This window comes from Coregonus lavaretus (genome assembly GCF_964263955.1).
Source record: "Coregonus lavaretus genome assembly, chromosome: 22".
Lineage (NCBI taxonomy): Eukaryota > Metazoa > Chordata > Actinopteri > Salmoniformes > Salmonidae > Coregonus > Coregonus lavaretus.
The window spans coordinates 24,753,395-24,770,973 of record NC_140009.1 but is presented as its reverse complement, the minus strand read 5'-3'; the positions used below and the strand labels follow the sequence as shown (position 1 = coordinate 24,770,973).

The 17,579-nt window shown below is 41.1% G+C and overlaps 1 protein-coding gene across 1 annotated transcript in view; it reads right to left on the bottom strand.

The window, feature by feature from the left end:
- The window catches only part of LOC311150299 (beta-catenin-like protein 1), a 47,481-nt gene that overhangs the window by 19,773 nt on the left and 10,129 nt on the right, over positions 1-17,579 (bottom strand). The window contains exons 4-11 of the mRNA XM_084187692.1: positions 15,912-16,051; positions 15,599-15,696; positions 14,573-14,666; positions 13,852-13,943; positions 11,983-12,055; positions 11,493-11,551; positions 6,109-6,257; positions 3,107-3,288 (exon numbers count right to left, since the gene is read on the bottom strand). Coding sequence (XP_084043818.1) covers positions 3,107-3,288; positions 6,109-6,257; positions 11,493-11,551; positions 11,983-12,055; positions 13,852-13,943; positions 14,573-14,666; positions 15,599-15,696; positions 15,912-16,051 — 887 coding nt within the window. The remainder of the gene's footprint in view (positions 1-3,106; positions 3,289-6,108; positions 6,258-11,492; positions 11,552-11,982; positions 12,056-13,851; positions 13,944-14,572; positions 14,667-15,598; positions 15,697-15,911; positions 16,052-17,579) is intronic.

Below are 17,579 nucleotides of genomic sequence, written 5' to 3'. Positions count from 1 at the left end.
AACAATGGGAGTCATTGTCCCAAAGGCGGGAAGGCAGGCGACAAGCTTAGGTCCAAAATAAGCCCATAGAAATGCATTGCGCTTATTTTGGACAGACTTTGGAAAGAGTAAACCTCTTGCTTCGCCTCTTCGTCTCTGATCCGTCTGAGCCGGGAAAAAATGGCACAATGGATTATGGGCTTTGCAGTTAATTACCACGTTTCTGCGCTGAACTAGGTTGAATATTTGCTTAAATGAAAACTACAAACACCCGTCAGCCCAGTGTCCACATAGTTCTTGACTTGATTTATTTTGTGAATGAATAGATCTCTCTAGAGCGACGGCACGTTAAGCTCACAAAAAAAAGAAGGGAAAAAAAGTAATTCAAGTAATTAAACCTACGTCGGTCAATTAGTTGTAAGTCTAAAATATTTAAATTTGGCCTTTCCTACTATAGCTCATAGTAACGCATTGAATAACACATTCGTAAATGGCAAAACAGACAGTCAAAAAATACATCATAAGGAATAAGGTTTTGAAGTGTCTTTCCTATATCTAGGATATATAAGAAAGCTAAGGAAATATTTTAGTTTTTTGGAGGGCACAAAACTACCTCCATAAAAAATGTTTTACCAGTAACAGTTACCTTCCGACGAGTCTCATGATGGTTCAGACGCTACAGAAGTTGGCACATCAGACGGAGAACACCATCGTGTTCGTGAGAGTCTCATCTTTCCATAGAGTGGTCATTTTAGTTTGTAGGCCAAACTGTTCGGACGCTACAGACGTTTTCGTGAGAAGAGCGATTTTCAGGATGTCTCATGGTCGACAAACACAGCTGTAGCTTGGCCACCTTCCTTCCACCGCAGATGCGGAAGGCAGACATAGGCGGATGCGGTGGATTGAGATATCTCTATCTTAAACTGACGGATTTTGATGGGGATTTTAAACAAAACAAAAACAATAATAAATGCGCCGGGGGCGGCCAGCGGCGATGTTTCGTTAATGCAGATCTCAGCTTTAAGTTAACATGCAAATAGCAAAGAGGGCCACGAGGCAATAGAGCTCAGAGGAGCAGTAGAGGAGGTCCTGACAGCTCTCTGCAGGAGAGAGATTGAACCTGAACCAGCCGTGCCCTGAGGAAAGCAATCAACCCTCAGACCAGACCACAGGCACCTCTGCAAGGTACGGGCTCTCGTCTACACTGTCTGAGGCTCCCACTATACCTGATTAGAATAGTCCAGGGGAAGAAATCACTGACATGGTGGCTTCATAAGTTATTTTGATTGTCAACACCCATGTGATGGCTTCACTATGGCTCCTATCACTGCTGGGTATCAGCATCAACAAAATGGATTGACCAAGTTTCAAACCAATTCAAAGAGATCTGTATGCAGCTATGCATGAGTTCCCCATTATCGAAATCCCTCATTGACAACACAGGAGACTGTGAACAGGGCTCTAATACAGCAACTAATCATCCAGCTTGAGTTCAAAGGATTGAGACTAGTGGTAGCTTAAAATCAGTGTGGTATTGTGCACTGATCACAATATTTGTTAACTAGGCTTATCACCTAAAACATAGTGATCTCATAAAAAACATCACTACAGCTCCTATTCTTCTAATGTAATTTTAGTATGATGTGAAAACGGGGGAATAGTAGAGACATTAAAGAAACACTCAAAGGCATCCAAGGAAAACAAAACAGACTATAAAGGGCTGCGGTCAGAACTACTGTGCTGCTGGATGTAAATGAGCTGTTTACTTCTGTTCTACCACACTGTGTGCATCATTAGCTTGCTAAATATAGTCTTCCACCATCAGTACATCCAGAATCTCATTAGATCTATGCACAACATTAGCAAATGGAAATGAATACAGACCTAAAAAGGTAGGCTATCTACAAAGATCCTCTGCAATACTTTTTCTCATAACATCTTCTCTTGATGATCTTATTATGCATGCAAATGTTGTCTGACAATTCCCAGCCATTGGGCCTCAGTATATTTTCAGAGGCGATTTCATGGGGATCAATCTCTCGGTATATGATGGAGAGAAAGAGAGGTTTGGAGAGTGCTTTGCCTCTTAATTACTTAAACTCTCATTTGTAGCCGCTGATAATTAATTAATTTATGACTGTATTGTGTTATTCTTGAGAACCAATTTTCCCCTCCGTTTTTCAATTACAGCAAAGGAGGAGCCACTAAGTCTAATTAGTGTCACATACTATATGACAAATCCTATGGTCATGTGGATATCATACACCCTCAAAACAATATAAATGTAATAAGCATTCTAAAATGTCACTGCTAGATTATGAAAAAGCGATGACTTTCAAAATGTTGCAAAAGTGCTAAATAATGCATACACTACTTTATAATTGTTTTCACTCAAAATAATAAATACAACGCAAATGATGTAAGGACACAAACATAACACATTTTAATTTAAGTAAATAGGCCCATCTTAGTCAATAAATTATGCTATGCATTAGGGACATGCCTAGGCATATGAAAAGGGTTATTATAGTCCAAGGGTACGTTACACAATTACTCTAAGCATTAAAAGCTGCACACAGCACAGTAGTGTAACCATACTTCATGGCTGGCTGGCTTGGCTGTGACTAGTGGGAGGTCCATCAATGGGAGCACCAGGGGGATAAGCTTTAGCAGGGCCTGTTATCTCGGGCTATTCTGCAGGTCTCAGGTTAATTAATTCTGTCCCCCAGATGAAGGGGACAGACAAAGGAAGCCAATTTGTTCACCTTGGGTGGGCTGTCAGGACGTATGAAATATAATTAGAGAGAGAGAGCGATGTTTTCCTGTTGGCTGACCACCTCATCAAAAGGGGGGAGGGGAGGGTGGCTGATAAGCATTTTCTTATTTCACAACGCAAGAGTGGTTTCAAATGAATCAAGGCTAAATTGATAACATAATCAACAGACTAAAAAGCCATGAAACAAACCTGATTAGATATCCTGCCATGGTAAATTGTGTTTTGGGTACACAAAGTGGGACAGCTATAAGCTTTTGCTTAGGAAATATCTACTGTAATGTAATGTCAGACAAACAGAATAATGTCATTGTTTCCAAAGGAAATGTGCAGTGTATTGAGAAATTAGCAAACCTTCATGTTCTTTGTCTACCGTCCCAACTTTCCTAATCTTTTTAGGGGTCTTCATGAACAGGGGGAAGATGGTCCTCAGGCCCAGGATGTCCACAAACTTGTGGCAGTTATCAGAACCCTCTGGGCCAATCATGCCGTGGTCTAAGACCTTCAGAGCGCTGGTCCGAGACATTTTCTTTTCCCTGGGAAGTGCACAAAATAAAACATTCAGAAGAGCTCAATTATCTCTGGCACAACAGCTAGCTCACAGCAGAGGTATGCAGCATGTTCAGTATGGTATTTTGCCAGGCACACAGACTTTGTGACGTAGCAACATGGAGTCCCTCTCACCTAGCTATATCTATTGGCAGTCCTTTAACGATAACTCCTCATAACACAAAGTTTCTGCAGCTTATGAGGTAGTATATTTTTGAGACAAAGTTAAACGGTTTTAAGAAGGCAGACAGAGGCAATTATAAAGATGCCTTCAACCGTGTTCCTAAGCTCATATTGCAAACCCCTTGACAAAGCCTAACCTCTACAAAAATAGAGAACTATTGAAGCAGAGGTGCAGAACTTATGATTCTGTGAATCTCATGGGAAGTGAAAGTGAAAAGAGAGTTGCATGTTCCTCCCTAGATAACCCATTCTGAAAGCCTTCTCCTGTGGATGATATAAAAGAGGATTTTGCATTGCTATAATTACACTGAACAAAAATATAAATGCAACATGTAAAGTGTTGGTCCCATGTTTCATGAGCTGAAATAAATGATCCCAGAAATGTTCCACGTGCACAAAAAGCTTATTTCTCTAAAATGTTGTGGGAAAATGTTTTGCTTACATCCCTGTTCGTGAGCATTTCTCCTTTGCCAAGATAATCCATCCACCTGACAGGTGTGGCATATCAAGAAGATGATTAAAAAGCATGATCATTACACAGGTGCAACAAGTTTTGAGGGAGCGTGCAATTGGCATGCTGACTGCAGGAATGTCCACCAGAGCTATTGCCAGAGAATTTAATGTTCATTTCTCTACCATAAGCCGCCTCCAGTACGTCCAACCAGCCTCACAACCGCAGACCATGTGTATGGCGTCATGTGGGCGAGCGGTTTGCTGATGTCAACGTTGTCAACAGAGTGCCCCATGGTGGCGGTGGGGTTATGGTATGGGCAAGCATAAGATACGGACAACAAACACATTTGCATTTTATCAATGGCAATTTGAATACACTAAAATACTGTGACAAAATCCTGAGGACCATTATGAGGCACATTTTTTTCTGTGACCAACAGATGCTTATCTGTATTCCCAGTCATGTGACATCCATAGATCAGGACCTAATAAAAAAAATTTAACCGACTGATTTCCTCATATGAACTGTAACTCCGTAAAATCTTAGAAATTGTTGCATGTTCCGCTTATATTTTTGTTCAGTATAGATATCGATTTTTGTTTTAATCGGGCTGTCTGCCGGGCGTCGGCATGATGATTAGAGCTTGGGCATGGAGAGTTTCATAAATATATGTAATGTCTTTAAGGTCGTGATGTTTCATCGCCGTGTCGACTGATTGATTGGACTGGCAGCTGAGCAGAGTCAGAGACGTGCTGTGTGAACAGAAAGACATCACTCAACCTGCCACTTCCTGGGGGGCATGGTGTGCCCTCCGACAGCATTAACAGCAAACAAAGGTTGACATCAAAGATGTCAATGTACATACAGTGCATTCGGAAAGTATTCAGACCCCTTCACTTTTTCCACATTTTGTTACGTTACAGGCTTATTCTAAAATTGATTAAATGTTTTTCCTCAATATACTCACAATACCCCATTACGACAAAGCGAAAACAGGTTTTTAGAAATTGTTGCAAATATATTAAAAATAAAAAACATAACTTATTTACATAAGTATTCAGACCCTATGCTATGAGACCTGCAATTGAGCTCAGGGCATCCTGTTTCCATTGATCATCCTTGAGATGTTTCTACAACTTGATTGGAGTCCATCTGTGGTAAATTCAATTGATTGGACATGATTTGGAAAGGCACACACCTGTCTATATAAGGTCCCACATTTGACAGTGCATGTCAGAGCAAAAATCAAGCCATGAGGTTGAAGGAACTGTCCATAGAGCTCCGAGACAGGATTGTGTCGAGGCACAGATCAAGATTTAACTCTTTGGCCTGAATGCCAAGCGTCACGTCTGGAAGAAACCAGGTACCATCCCCATGGTGAAGCATGGTGGTGGCAGCATCATGCTGTGGGGATGTTTTTCAGCGGCAGGGATTGGAAGAATAGTCAGGATCGAGGGAAAGATGAACGGAGCAAAGTACAGCAAGATCCTTAATGAAAACCTGCTCCAGAGCGCTCAGGACCTCAGACTGGGGCGAAGGTTCAGGAGAGACCTGAAAATAGCTGTAAAGCGACGCTCCCCATCCAACCTGACAGAGCTTGAGAGGATCTGCAGAGAAGGATGGGAGAAACTCCCCAAATAAAGGTGTGCCAAGCATGTAGCGTCATACCCAAGAAGAGTAGAGGCTGTAATCACTGCCAAAGGTGCTTCAACAAAGTACTGAGTAAAGGGTCTGAATACTTGTGTAAATGTGAGTGAGGTTTTTAAAATAAATATACTATAATTTCTAAAAACCTGTTTTCGCTTTGTCATTATGGGCTTTGTCATTATGGGGTATTGTGTGTAGATTGATGAGGAAAAAATACAATTTAATCCATTTTAGAATAAGGCTGTAACGTAACAAAATGTGGATAAATTGAAGGGGTCTGAATACTTTCCAAATGCACTGTATATCCCTACTTAGATATCAGATCACCAGTGACCAGTGTGAATTGAAAGGAGGGTTTAAAAAAGGCCTAGAGACAAGCCAAGAAACTGTCCATATCCACCCTCGTCCTCCTTTGAGGAGGTACTTGGATGGTTTGTTTTAGCCGACAGCTTAGGACATTAAATTACTGAAATATTCAAAACGGAACTGTGTGTGTGGAGGCGTTCAACATCAAGGTCTTTACCTAAGCATGAGGTTCATGAGCTGCAGACCCTCTCCCCTGAGGAAGCGGTCCCGGTTGGCAGCCAGCATCAGACAGGAGCACAGGGCATCAAACAGGTTCTCCATCATCTCCTGCTCCTCTGCCGTGGCTGGGTTGTGGCGCTTGAACACCTGAAGTAAAATGACACCCACACTTCTACTGTCCATCACCAGGGTTGGGTAGGTTACTTTCTAAATGTAATCCGTTAGTTACTAGTTACCTGTCCAACATTTTTATCAGTAATGTAACACTTGGATTACCCAAACTCAGTAACGTAATCTGATTACTTACAGTTCATTTTAGATTACTTTCCCCTTAACAGGCATTAGGAGAAGACAAAAATGAACATTACCAATTGAACGACATCTATTGCAGGATAAATCAATGGTAGGGGTTTACATAGCTGGCCATAAATGGATGTTGCATTTTACTTTATGGCTTGGTTATGTACTAATCCATTGCTTTATACTACAGACAATAATAATACGATTAGGCTCTCTTTACATTATGTCAGATTTCCAGTCATTCCAATTAATATAATACCCCTTGATCTTCAAAAATAGGACTTGGAAATATGAGCATAACCCAAAAACTAAGGATTTATTAGCCTACTCTGTTGTTTATGATTTTGTTGTCATGGAGGACCGATTGGGCTCATTGTTTCTAGTTGAAAAAGAAATGCTGCTCTCATGGAGTGGCATGCTTTGAGCACTACCGAAAAGTGCTATTTGCATGTGAGAAATTAATGGCATATGCCTCATTTGTTTACGTTTTTGTTGGTGACACTTTCATATCGTGATAATTTTCAGCTGTTTAAGTCTATCATCAAAAGTGTGCGAGTTTGATCATATGTCTGTTAGGCCTATAGAATACTATTTTGAATCAACACGAATTAGATTGAGCAATAAAAGCTCCACTCGTGGTCTTCTTAAATTAAACTTGTTTTTGACTGTATGGAGCACAATACCACAGAAGAGTTTAGAAGGGAGGAACACAAATCTTTATTCCATAGGCTGGGATCCGCATTATGCAGGTGTTGCAAGAGCACATTTTCCGGTTACCGAGATTTACCGCCCAAAATCACTCCCTTTTTTCGGGATAAACCATTGTGAAAATTTAACTATAATAAATGACTTATACGAACAACATGACGTGAAATGGAACCGTTCAATTATATGCAATGTCTAAATCTGGCGTATCTATGGCCTCTACATGATGAATCAACACTCAGGGTGGGGACAGACCACCCATCTCAGTATGGAACGCAGTTCACAATGCATGTAGACCTATGATCTCATCATTCTAACTTTTTTTCTTGTGACATGTAGGCCTAAATCTGCTGCCTAAATCTGCTACAGTAATGTAAAGACCGAATGCGCGTCTAATTTACCCATCTCAATCTGGCTTTCTGGGGTCAAATTTTTTAACTGTAAATATTATTTATTTATTTAAATTGCAGCTGCAGAGTTTTAAAATCACTCGAATATCGTTGCTTTAAAATCAGTGCATGCGCGAGCACTCTGTCGCAGTCTTTTGCTCTCCATCAACTCCATTCAAATTGCATCCAAAATAGATAATCCTGTTCTAGACCAATATATAGCCCTATGTATAGATGTCCTAGCTGACCTCTTTCAGGTAATAATGTCAATGCAATATTAGCCTTATATTTAGCTAATTAATGATGGGTTATGCATAATAAGCTTCTAACTTATAGCCGCTGTCTCTTGTGCAATACGCACACAACTGTGCTCCGCTGGCCTCTCCCTAGAAAACACTCCTTAGCTCTTGGACTAGAATAGCTTGCTGGACATTATTTTTTTTGCATTTCTTATACCAATATACTATTCGAAGAGGATGCAACCTCTTTTTTGCTGAATGTTAAATACAGCAGCCAATACAACTCACGGGTAGTTTGAAATAAGAGCGAACGTGCGATGGCGGTAGGCTATAGCAGTTATTTATTCAGCCCCATAACCATTTAATCTTCGTGAAGAGAAGTGAAGGCCTTCTGCATCTCATTCTAGTCCTATATTATTCAAGGATGTCATTAGAATGATGAAGATAAATGAAATAAGTTTTGCTGTCCTTAACTGTTGAAAGCGAGGAAGGAATGAAGCAACAATAAAGAAAGAGGTAGGCTAATAACATTAGGAAAAATATTATGAAAGGTATACAGTACCAGTCAAAAGTTTGGACACACCTACTCATTCCAGGGTTTTTCTTTATTTTTTACATTGTAGAATAATAGTGAAGACATCAAAACTATGAAATAACACATATGGAATCATGTAGTAACCAAAAAAGTGTTAAACAAATCAAAACATATTTGAGATTTGAGATTCTTCAAATAGCCACCCTTTGCCTTGATGACAGCTTTGCACACTCTTGGCATTCACTCAACCAGCTTCATGAGGTAGTCACCTGGAATGCATTTCAATTAACAGGTTTGCCTTCTTAAAAGTTCATTTGTGGAATTTCTTTCCTTCTTAATGCGTTTGAGCCAATCAGTTGTGTTGTGACAAGGTAGGGTTGGTATACAGAAGATAGCCCTATTTGGTAAAAGACCAAGTACATATTATGGCAAGAACAGCTCAAATAAGCAAAGAGAAACGACAGTTCATGAAGACATGAAGGTCAGTCAAATGGAAAATGTCAAGAACTTTGAACTTCGCAAAAACCATCAAGCGCTATGAAGAAACTGGCTCTTATGAGGACTGCCATAGGAATGGAAGACCCAAAGTTACCTCTGCTGCAGAGGATAAGTTCATTAGAGTTACCAGCCTCAGAAATTGCAGCCCAAATAAATGCATCACAGAGTTCAAGTCAGACACATCTCAACAGCAACTGTTCAGAGTGGACTGTGTGAATCAGGTCTTCATGGTCGAATTGCTGCAAAGAAACCACTACTAAAGGACACCAATAAGAAGAAGAGACCTGCTTGGGCCAAGAAACACGAGCAATGGACATTAGACAGGTCCAAATCAGAGATTTTTGGTTCCAACCGCCGTGTCTTTGTGAGACGCAGTGTGGGTGAACGGATGATCTCTGCATGTGTAGTTCCCACCGTAAAGCATGGAGGAGGAGGTGTTATGGTGTGGGGGTGCTTTGCTGGTGACACTGTCTGTGATTTATTTAGAATTCAAGGCACACTTAACCAGCATGGCTACCACAGCATTCTGTAGCGATACGCCATCCCATTTGGTTTGGGCTTAGTGGGACTATCATTTGTTTTTCAACAGGACAATGACCCAACACACCTCCAGGCTGTGTAAGGGCTATTCTACCAACAAGGAGAGTGATGGAGTGCTGCATCAGATGACCTGGCCTCCACAATCCCTCGACCTCAACCCAATTGAGATGGTTTGGGATAAGTCAGACGGCAGAGTGAAGGAAAAGCAGCCAACACGTGCTCCGCATATGTGGGAACTCCTTCAAGACTGTTGGAAAAACATTCCAGGTGAAGCTGGTTGAGAGAATGCCAAGAGAGTGCAAAGCTGTCATCAAGGCAAAGGGTGGCTACTTGAAGAATCTCAAATATAAAATATATTTTGATTTGTTTAATACTTTTTTGGTTACTAAATGATTCCATGTGTTATTTCATAGTTTTGATGTTTTCGCTATTATTCTACAATGTAGAAAATAGTTTAAAAAAAGAAAAACTCTTGAATGAGTAGGTGTGTCCAAACTTTTGACTGGTACTGTATATGCGTCAGCCTACTAATTATACAAATAGGCACTATTATTTTTCAAAATCAAAATCAAATTCGCTAGCCTATACTTGTAACTTCGTAGGCCGCATGTGCTGCACCAGAATCGCATGTTCTCTCCCTGCTTTATCTCGGTTTGAACTATATGGGTAATTCCAGTCCATATAATACAGTATAATACAATACAGTTCACACTCAAAAAGATTAGCCTACTGGAGATAGTTTCATTTATTTACCCAAGACAGCATATAGCTAGCTACATCTATGGGCTTTTAGGTTTTTCTGTCATGCTTAATGTGCAGCAGTCTATATCATATAGTTTATCTTATTTGAGCTTGGGCTCATTAAATGTAGGGCTCGTAAAATGTATTTAATGTATGGCTCATCAGACTCAGGTAGTGTCAGGCTTGAATTTTCAATCAAAGATCTATTCAAATCCAGACATTTATATGCAACGCTTTTGAATAACGCTTCCGGTTTTGGCGGGAAATACCAGGTTACCCAGGAGAAAAGTGATTTGTTCTCAGGGTGGAACATTTGTAAAATATTCAACCCTACTGTCCACTGGTCGCAAAAACAATGATTGATAGGCAGCTTAAACTTCTTAAATGTAACCATTATGGGGTTAAAATACACATATACATTTGTGAACAGCCATCCACAACAACAACAATCTGTAAGGAGCAAATAGCTAAATGAGAGAGCAGCAGTATGATTCACATCAATGCGCTATGTAGATATCAATAATAAGTGATATCTGTATCGTCCGTAGGCTACACCACTGCTGTCATCCTTACCTCCAAGTGTTTACTCAAGTTGGATAATATTTGGATGCTGACAGCAGTCAGCTGGAAGACATAGCTTGGGCTGTAGCCTACAAAAGCCTATTCCTCCTCTTTTCCCGCAATCCATCATATGCATTTGGTTTGTCATCCTAATGGTCCCTGACTTGTGGTCAGACTACTCAGGGGAACAAACTTAAATGTTGCACCTTTTTTCAATGCTGACTTGAATGTCATTGAGAAAACAGAAAGGTATGGAAAAAAACATCCTTCCTGAATTTAAAAGTAATCCTAGAAGTTTTCAACTTGTTTTTCAAAAGTATCTGTAATCGGATTACAATATTTTTGCTGGTAACGGATTACAGTTACAGTTTTTGGTAATCAGTTACATGTAACAGATTACATGTAATCCATTACTCCCCAACCCTGTCTATCACCAGGGAACTGACATGGCCAGAAATAAATTAGAACTGTGATGCTGGTAAATTCAGTATAAATGCAATAAATGATGTACTTGTTTGGCTCATTGGCACACTTTAAACAGTGTAAGCAGAAACTCTGTCTAGCATCAAGTTACACTTCAAAATCGTATTCATTTGCATTAGACAGCATTATACTGGAGGCCTTGAATATATCAAATATTACAATACTTAGCCAAAAGAATCCTGCAGAAAAGGCTAATCTAACTGAGGTTGAGTGTTCATGTGAGGATGGATAGAGCACTCCTGTAAAGAACAGACAGTTCTTATGAGCTGCTGAAACTTCAACAGTGTGATGTAAGGTGAGTGTGTGAGAGAGAGAATGATGAATCAGAGAGAGAGAAGGAGCAGGAGGAAAATGTGAACAGACAGGTTGGTAAAATCACTAGGAGTCTTACAGAGAGCTGCTGCAGTAACACGTCAATCCCATCCAGCTCCCCCAAGAGCTCCCTGGTGCCTGGAGGTAGGTAGGTGTAGACAGAGAGAGAGAGAAACTGTAAAAATATTGTGGAACATAAACATTGACAAACATAGTGAGAGAGGGGCCGTGGGAGAAGATGAATCGATCCAGGCCGGTCAAGCGACGACCCAGGCAGCTAAACTCACTCAGAAGGGGAGACCAAGAAGAAAATTTGATAGGACAGAATATCAATGTGGCCCAATACATTATTGTTCTGGACCTAGTGCCTGACTGTCGTCCTGCAGCACTACAAGGCCTTCTGGACCCAGCCACTTAGACGCTAACAAAGTATACTTTAACCGGTCATGATACTCTATTATTTTATCACACCAATCACCTCTGTGGCTATGTGTATCGACAATAACACAGACTAGAGCAGTTTTTATCACTTTGTACAGCAAGTAGAAGAGAAAGGGCTGTAAACTTACTGTCATTGTTTTGAAGCAAGATAGCCAAGATTTCACTGCAGTACAGCTTGTTAGCATCGAATGGAATCTTTGCCTGAAAAAGAGAAAGGGAGGGGGTGATGAATGCCAAAATCAGTGACAGCATGAGCCATTGAAAGCCTACAGTGGGGAAAAAAAGTATTTAGTCAGCCACCAATTGTGCAAGTTCTCCCACTTAAAAAGATTAGAGGCCTGTAATTTTCATCATAGGTACACGTCAACTATGACAGACAAAATGAGATTTTTTTCCCCAGGAAATCACATTGTAGGATTTTTTATGAATTTATTTGCAAATTATGGTGGAAAATAAGTATTTGGTCAATAACAAAAAAGTTTCTCAATACTTTGTTATATACCCTTTGTTGGCAATGACACAGGTCAAACGTTTTCTGTAAGTCTTCACAAGGTTTTCACACACTGTTGCTGGTATTTTGGCCCATTCCTCCATGCAGATCTCCTCTAGAGCAGTGATGTTTTGGGGCTGTCGCTGGGCAACACGGACTTTCAACTCCCTCCAAAGATTTTCTAATGGGGTTGAGATCTGGAGACTGGCTAGGCCACTCCAGGACCTTGAAATGCTTCTTACGAAGCCACTCCTTCGTTGCCCGGGCGGTGTGTTTGGGATCATTGTCATGCTGAAAGACCCAGCCACGTTTCATCTTCAATGCCCTTGCTGATGGAAGGAGGTTTTCACTCAAAATCTCACGATACATGGCCCCATTCATTCTTTCCTTTACACGGATCAGTCGTCCTGGTCCCTTTGCAGAAAAACAGCCCCAAAGCATGATGTTTCCACCCCCATGCTTCACAGTAGGTATGGTGTTCTTTGGATGCAACTCAGCATTCTTTGTCCTCCAAACACGACGAGTTGAGTTTTTACCAAAAAGTTCAATTTTGGTTTCATCTGACCATATGACATTCTCCCAATCCTCTTCTGGATCATCCAAATGCACTCTAGCAAACTTCAGATGGGCCTGGACATGTACTGGCTTAAGCAGGGGGACACGTATCGCACTGCAGGATTTGAGTCCCTGGCGGCGTAGTGTGTTACTGATGGTAGGCTTTGTTACTTTGGTCCCAGCTCTCTGCAGGTCATTCACTAGGTCCCCCCGTGTGGTTCTGGGATTTTTGCTCACCGTTCTTGTGATCATTTTGACCCCACGGGGTGAGATCTTGCATGGAGCCCCAGATCGAGGGAGATTATCAGTGGTCTTGTATGTCTTCCATTTCCTAATAATTGCTCCCACAGTTGATTTCTTCAAACCAAGCTGCTTACCTATTGCAGATTCAGTCTTCCCAGCCTGGTGCAGGTCTACAATTTTGTTTCTGGTGTCCTTTGACAGCTCTTTGGTCTTGGCCATAGTGGAGTTTGGAGTGTGACTGTTTGAGGTTGTGGACAGGTGTCTTTTATACTGATAACAAGTTCAAACAGGTGCCATTAATACAGGTAACGAGTGGAGGACAGAGGAGCCTCTTAAAGAAGAAGTTACAGGTCTGTGAGAGCCAGAAATCTTGCTTGTTTGTAGGTGACCAAATACTTATTTTCCACCATAATTTGCAAATAAATTCATTAAAAATCCTACAATGTGATTTTCTGGATTTTTTCTCTCTCAATTTGTCTGTCATAGTTGACGTGTACCTATGATGAAAATTACAGGTCTCTCATCTTTTTAAGTGGGAGAACTTGCATAATTGGTGGCTGACTAAATACTTTTTTCCCCCACTGTATATACTGTAGGTCTAGTTCTATAACAGACACATTTCAATGAGACATACTGACCCAGCCTGCAAAAACCTCTACATATAGCATCAATAACCCATGGATTGTGTCATTTTCAGTCATATCCTCACCTTTATTCTCTTTAGCAACCACTGCATGAGTCCTTGCTGAGCTGCTTCTGTGCACAGGCCAGGCCTGAACTCTGCCATGTTCTCAATGATGGCTGATGGAGAGAGACGGGAGAGAAGAGAGGCGAATATGAGACTTTCAGATTCTGACAGCACCTCGCCCGAGAAGTATAGAGGTCTCAGATTCCTTTGCTAATATTTGCAACATAAAGCCGTCTGAGACACCTGATATCTCAATCAGCCAGGAGAAGGTCGGCAAAACCCCAGCAGAGAAGGAGAGAGAGAAGCAAAGAGAGAGAGACGGAGAGAGTGATGTAGAGAGGGGGGACAGAGAGAGCCGACAGAAGGACAATGAGAAGGAGAAATAGAGAGGCCTGCTGGAGGAGAGGGAAGCCTTTATCACTAATTCCAGCTGAGCAGACACCATCCTGGAGGACATGAGCCTCTGAGCCCCAACCAGGAAGCAGACAAAAGGCTTATTCAAGCCTGGAGAGCTGCCTTGATAAGACACCATCAGAACACTAGGAGCACTGAGCCCAAATTTAATGATTCAATAATCTGAATGTGTTTCTTCTATGTGAATAGAGTGGAGAGCATCCCACTGATTCACATTCCATTAGGACATGATATGACAAATAGATTAGCAGAATATGGGCTACAACTGCTCCACGGCAGCATTTAAATAACCCCATATTTTGTCCAATCATTGTGCAGTGGGTCTTACCTAACGTGTTGTAGACTCCATCTGCCTCCTCCTTCACCTGCTCATCCAGCCTCTCCATGTTCTGCACCAGAAGGGCCACAACCTGTCCCTCCAGCTACAGTTAGAGAAGAAGACAGGCTGTTTCATCACAGCATTATGGAATACTGTGTGGTGAGAGACACAACAATAAAGTGTCAGGCCTAATTTCAGTTGCTAACTTATAAGTCATATAAGACCAGAGTGATTTGACCTTTGCTTCCATGGTCTTTCTAAATGTCAGCCGACATAATGATGGGGCACTCAACCTTTTCCTGAAAACCGCCAATGACTTTGCTGCTGTCAAAGGGAGTGCAAAGGGAGGGCTAAGGCTTCCACATGCTTTGTTTCGAACTGAACGAGTGTGCTCGCATACTCCCATAAAATACTTTAGCTTGAAAGACCAGAAAAAGCGGCAAAAGTACTGTTTGTCCATCTTGAGACACCATAGCCAGTATACACTTCCTCAAAATAGTCAGAATTAATCTAAGATTACTCAAGAAATCTGTCATTAATTTTGCCGTTTTTGCAGAGGAGATCTTAGTCGCGCAATTTTACATCTAAGATGTTTGGCGCAGTATTTCTCAAGTGAAAAAATGTGCATGAAAACAAGTAATCTATCGTTGAATGACAACAAACACTTAATTGAAGAATCCCTACTGTTGACCAATGACCGACGAAGGGGCGTAGACTTCGGCTCCGAACCTCGGCTTGCCTCAAGATTCTTTTTTTTTTTTTTAAACGAACAGCCGAAAAACCCCTTGCTGAAGACCAAAACTAACAAAAATGTCACAAAATGTTGTCATAATATATGCACAAACTGTTTCGGATGGGAAGCATGCGGACACCTTAAGACATACCATTTTCACTAAGGCAATGGACATTAGCTGGGATTGAATCTGCTTTTTATCTATTGAGTTTATAATTATCAATATGGTTGTGGATGGATGAGAAATAACACAAAATGGCAGATAACCATGCATTGATTGTTAACAAACAAAATGGACTCACCAAAGAGTCTATGAGTACTTCAGCCCCTTCCTCACTTTCATGAAGTGTGTCGATGTCCGTCAGCTCTTGTAACAAATCAACCACTGCAATGGCGATATGTAGGAGAGGCTAAGGATTTTTACAGTGGGAATCAATTGTATCAATATGTTCCCTTTTTTCCTGGGTTCAGTTTTGAATAATTAGTAGCCTTATTCAAGGTAAAATGCATAGAATAACATTTGTTGATGGTTTTTAACAAGTGCATGTAAATTGTAAATTAATTGAATTAAACAGTGAATGATGCTCAGTAAGCCATCTTTGAAGGAAAGGATATCTGTGTTCTCGTGGCTGAGTAAGCCCAGCAGGGAATGGACAGCATTGAGCTCCACCAAGAGGTGGTAGAGATCAGGCATGGTGGCGATGACATGCATCTCTTGGATGATATCGTTCAGATCCAGCTCTGTTTCCATGAACCTGAGCAGAGGCATAATAAAATATGTCATTATAGTAAAATAAGTCCACACTTGTTGAATGCAATGTCATGTAATTGAAGACTGCTGCAGATCGATTTACCCTTACAGTAGGCTTATACCTTTATAAAGACAAAAGCATTAATATTTCATGTATAACTAGGGCTGGCACAATCACCATATAAACGTGTAACCGACGGTTATGGATGAAGACCGTCATGAAAATAAAATAACCATCATAACCATTTTAGCAAAAGAGTCTTCGGTGCCTAGGCAACACCCCCCTCCCTGCAGCCTAGGTTGAAGATGACTAAGGGTGCGTTCGTAAATTCACTCTGGAGTGTCAGTGCGCTGAGAGTGCACTCTGGGCGTTCGTAAATTCAGAGCGTTGTCAGATTGTCTGTGCGTAAATTCAGTGCATTTCGCTCTCGGAGCATTCAGAGCGCACACTGGACGCTCTGGCCTAGGAGTAGGGTTGATCCAAGCGTTCTGACCTAACTGGCTAAAGTTGGCTAGCTTGCTAGCTACTTCCAAACACAAATGAGAGAACACCTCACTGACTATTTTACTCGGCCTAGTAGAGCTGGTTAGACTATTGTCCTGTTATCTAGAGCGTTAAGGACTGTAACTGTCCTGCTAGCAACAAATTAATTCAGTTTTTTTTTTTTACTGATACCTGTCAAATTCAAATGGGTGTTGTGCGTTCGTAAATTAATCAGTTATTCTGCACTCTGTCACACTGAAATGAGAGTGCTCTGAAATCGGAGTAGATAGCCAAAGTGAATTTACGAACGCACCCAAAGGTTAAGACAAGAGGATTCTAATATCCCACAACTATTTGCAGCAATGGGACAAGCTATGCTAGTTAGCAACGGCGCTGGTAGTTAGCAACGGCACTTGTCCCATGAATCTGTTTATTTTCTAAAAGTTTCCACAAGGAATCATAACTTGTCCTAACCTTTTATCTTCAACCTAGCCTACAGCAGCAGCACACGCAGTCAAGAGTGGAGGAGAATTTGTTTATATATATATATATATATATATATATATATATATATATATATATATATATATATATATATATATATATACCGTATTGGTCCGAATATAAGACGGCCTTTTTTCCCCTCGAAATAGGTCCAAAAAAGTCGGGTCGTCTTATATTCGGGGTCTAGTATTCAGAGCGCAGTTTCTCTTCTTCGGCGCTCCCTTTAAATGTCAATACACATTCGCGGGCACAGATGGCGCCAAAAATTCGTTCCGGACGGAGGGAAGAGGCGTCCTTAACAACCAGCCCGTTACCGGTGTTTAAAGATGGAAAGACAGGCTGACCATTTAGAGACAAGTGGCTCAAAAGTGGGCCAGGTCAATAAACAACAGCGGAGGAGCTATGATGCCAATTTCAAAATAATGGTTGTCAATAAGGCAGAGTCATCTAACAACTGCCAAGCTGCCAAGACATTCGGGGTCACTGAGTGTAATGTAAGAAGATGGCGAGCAGAAAAACAACGTCTAAAAGATGCTAACGAAGC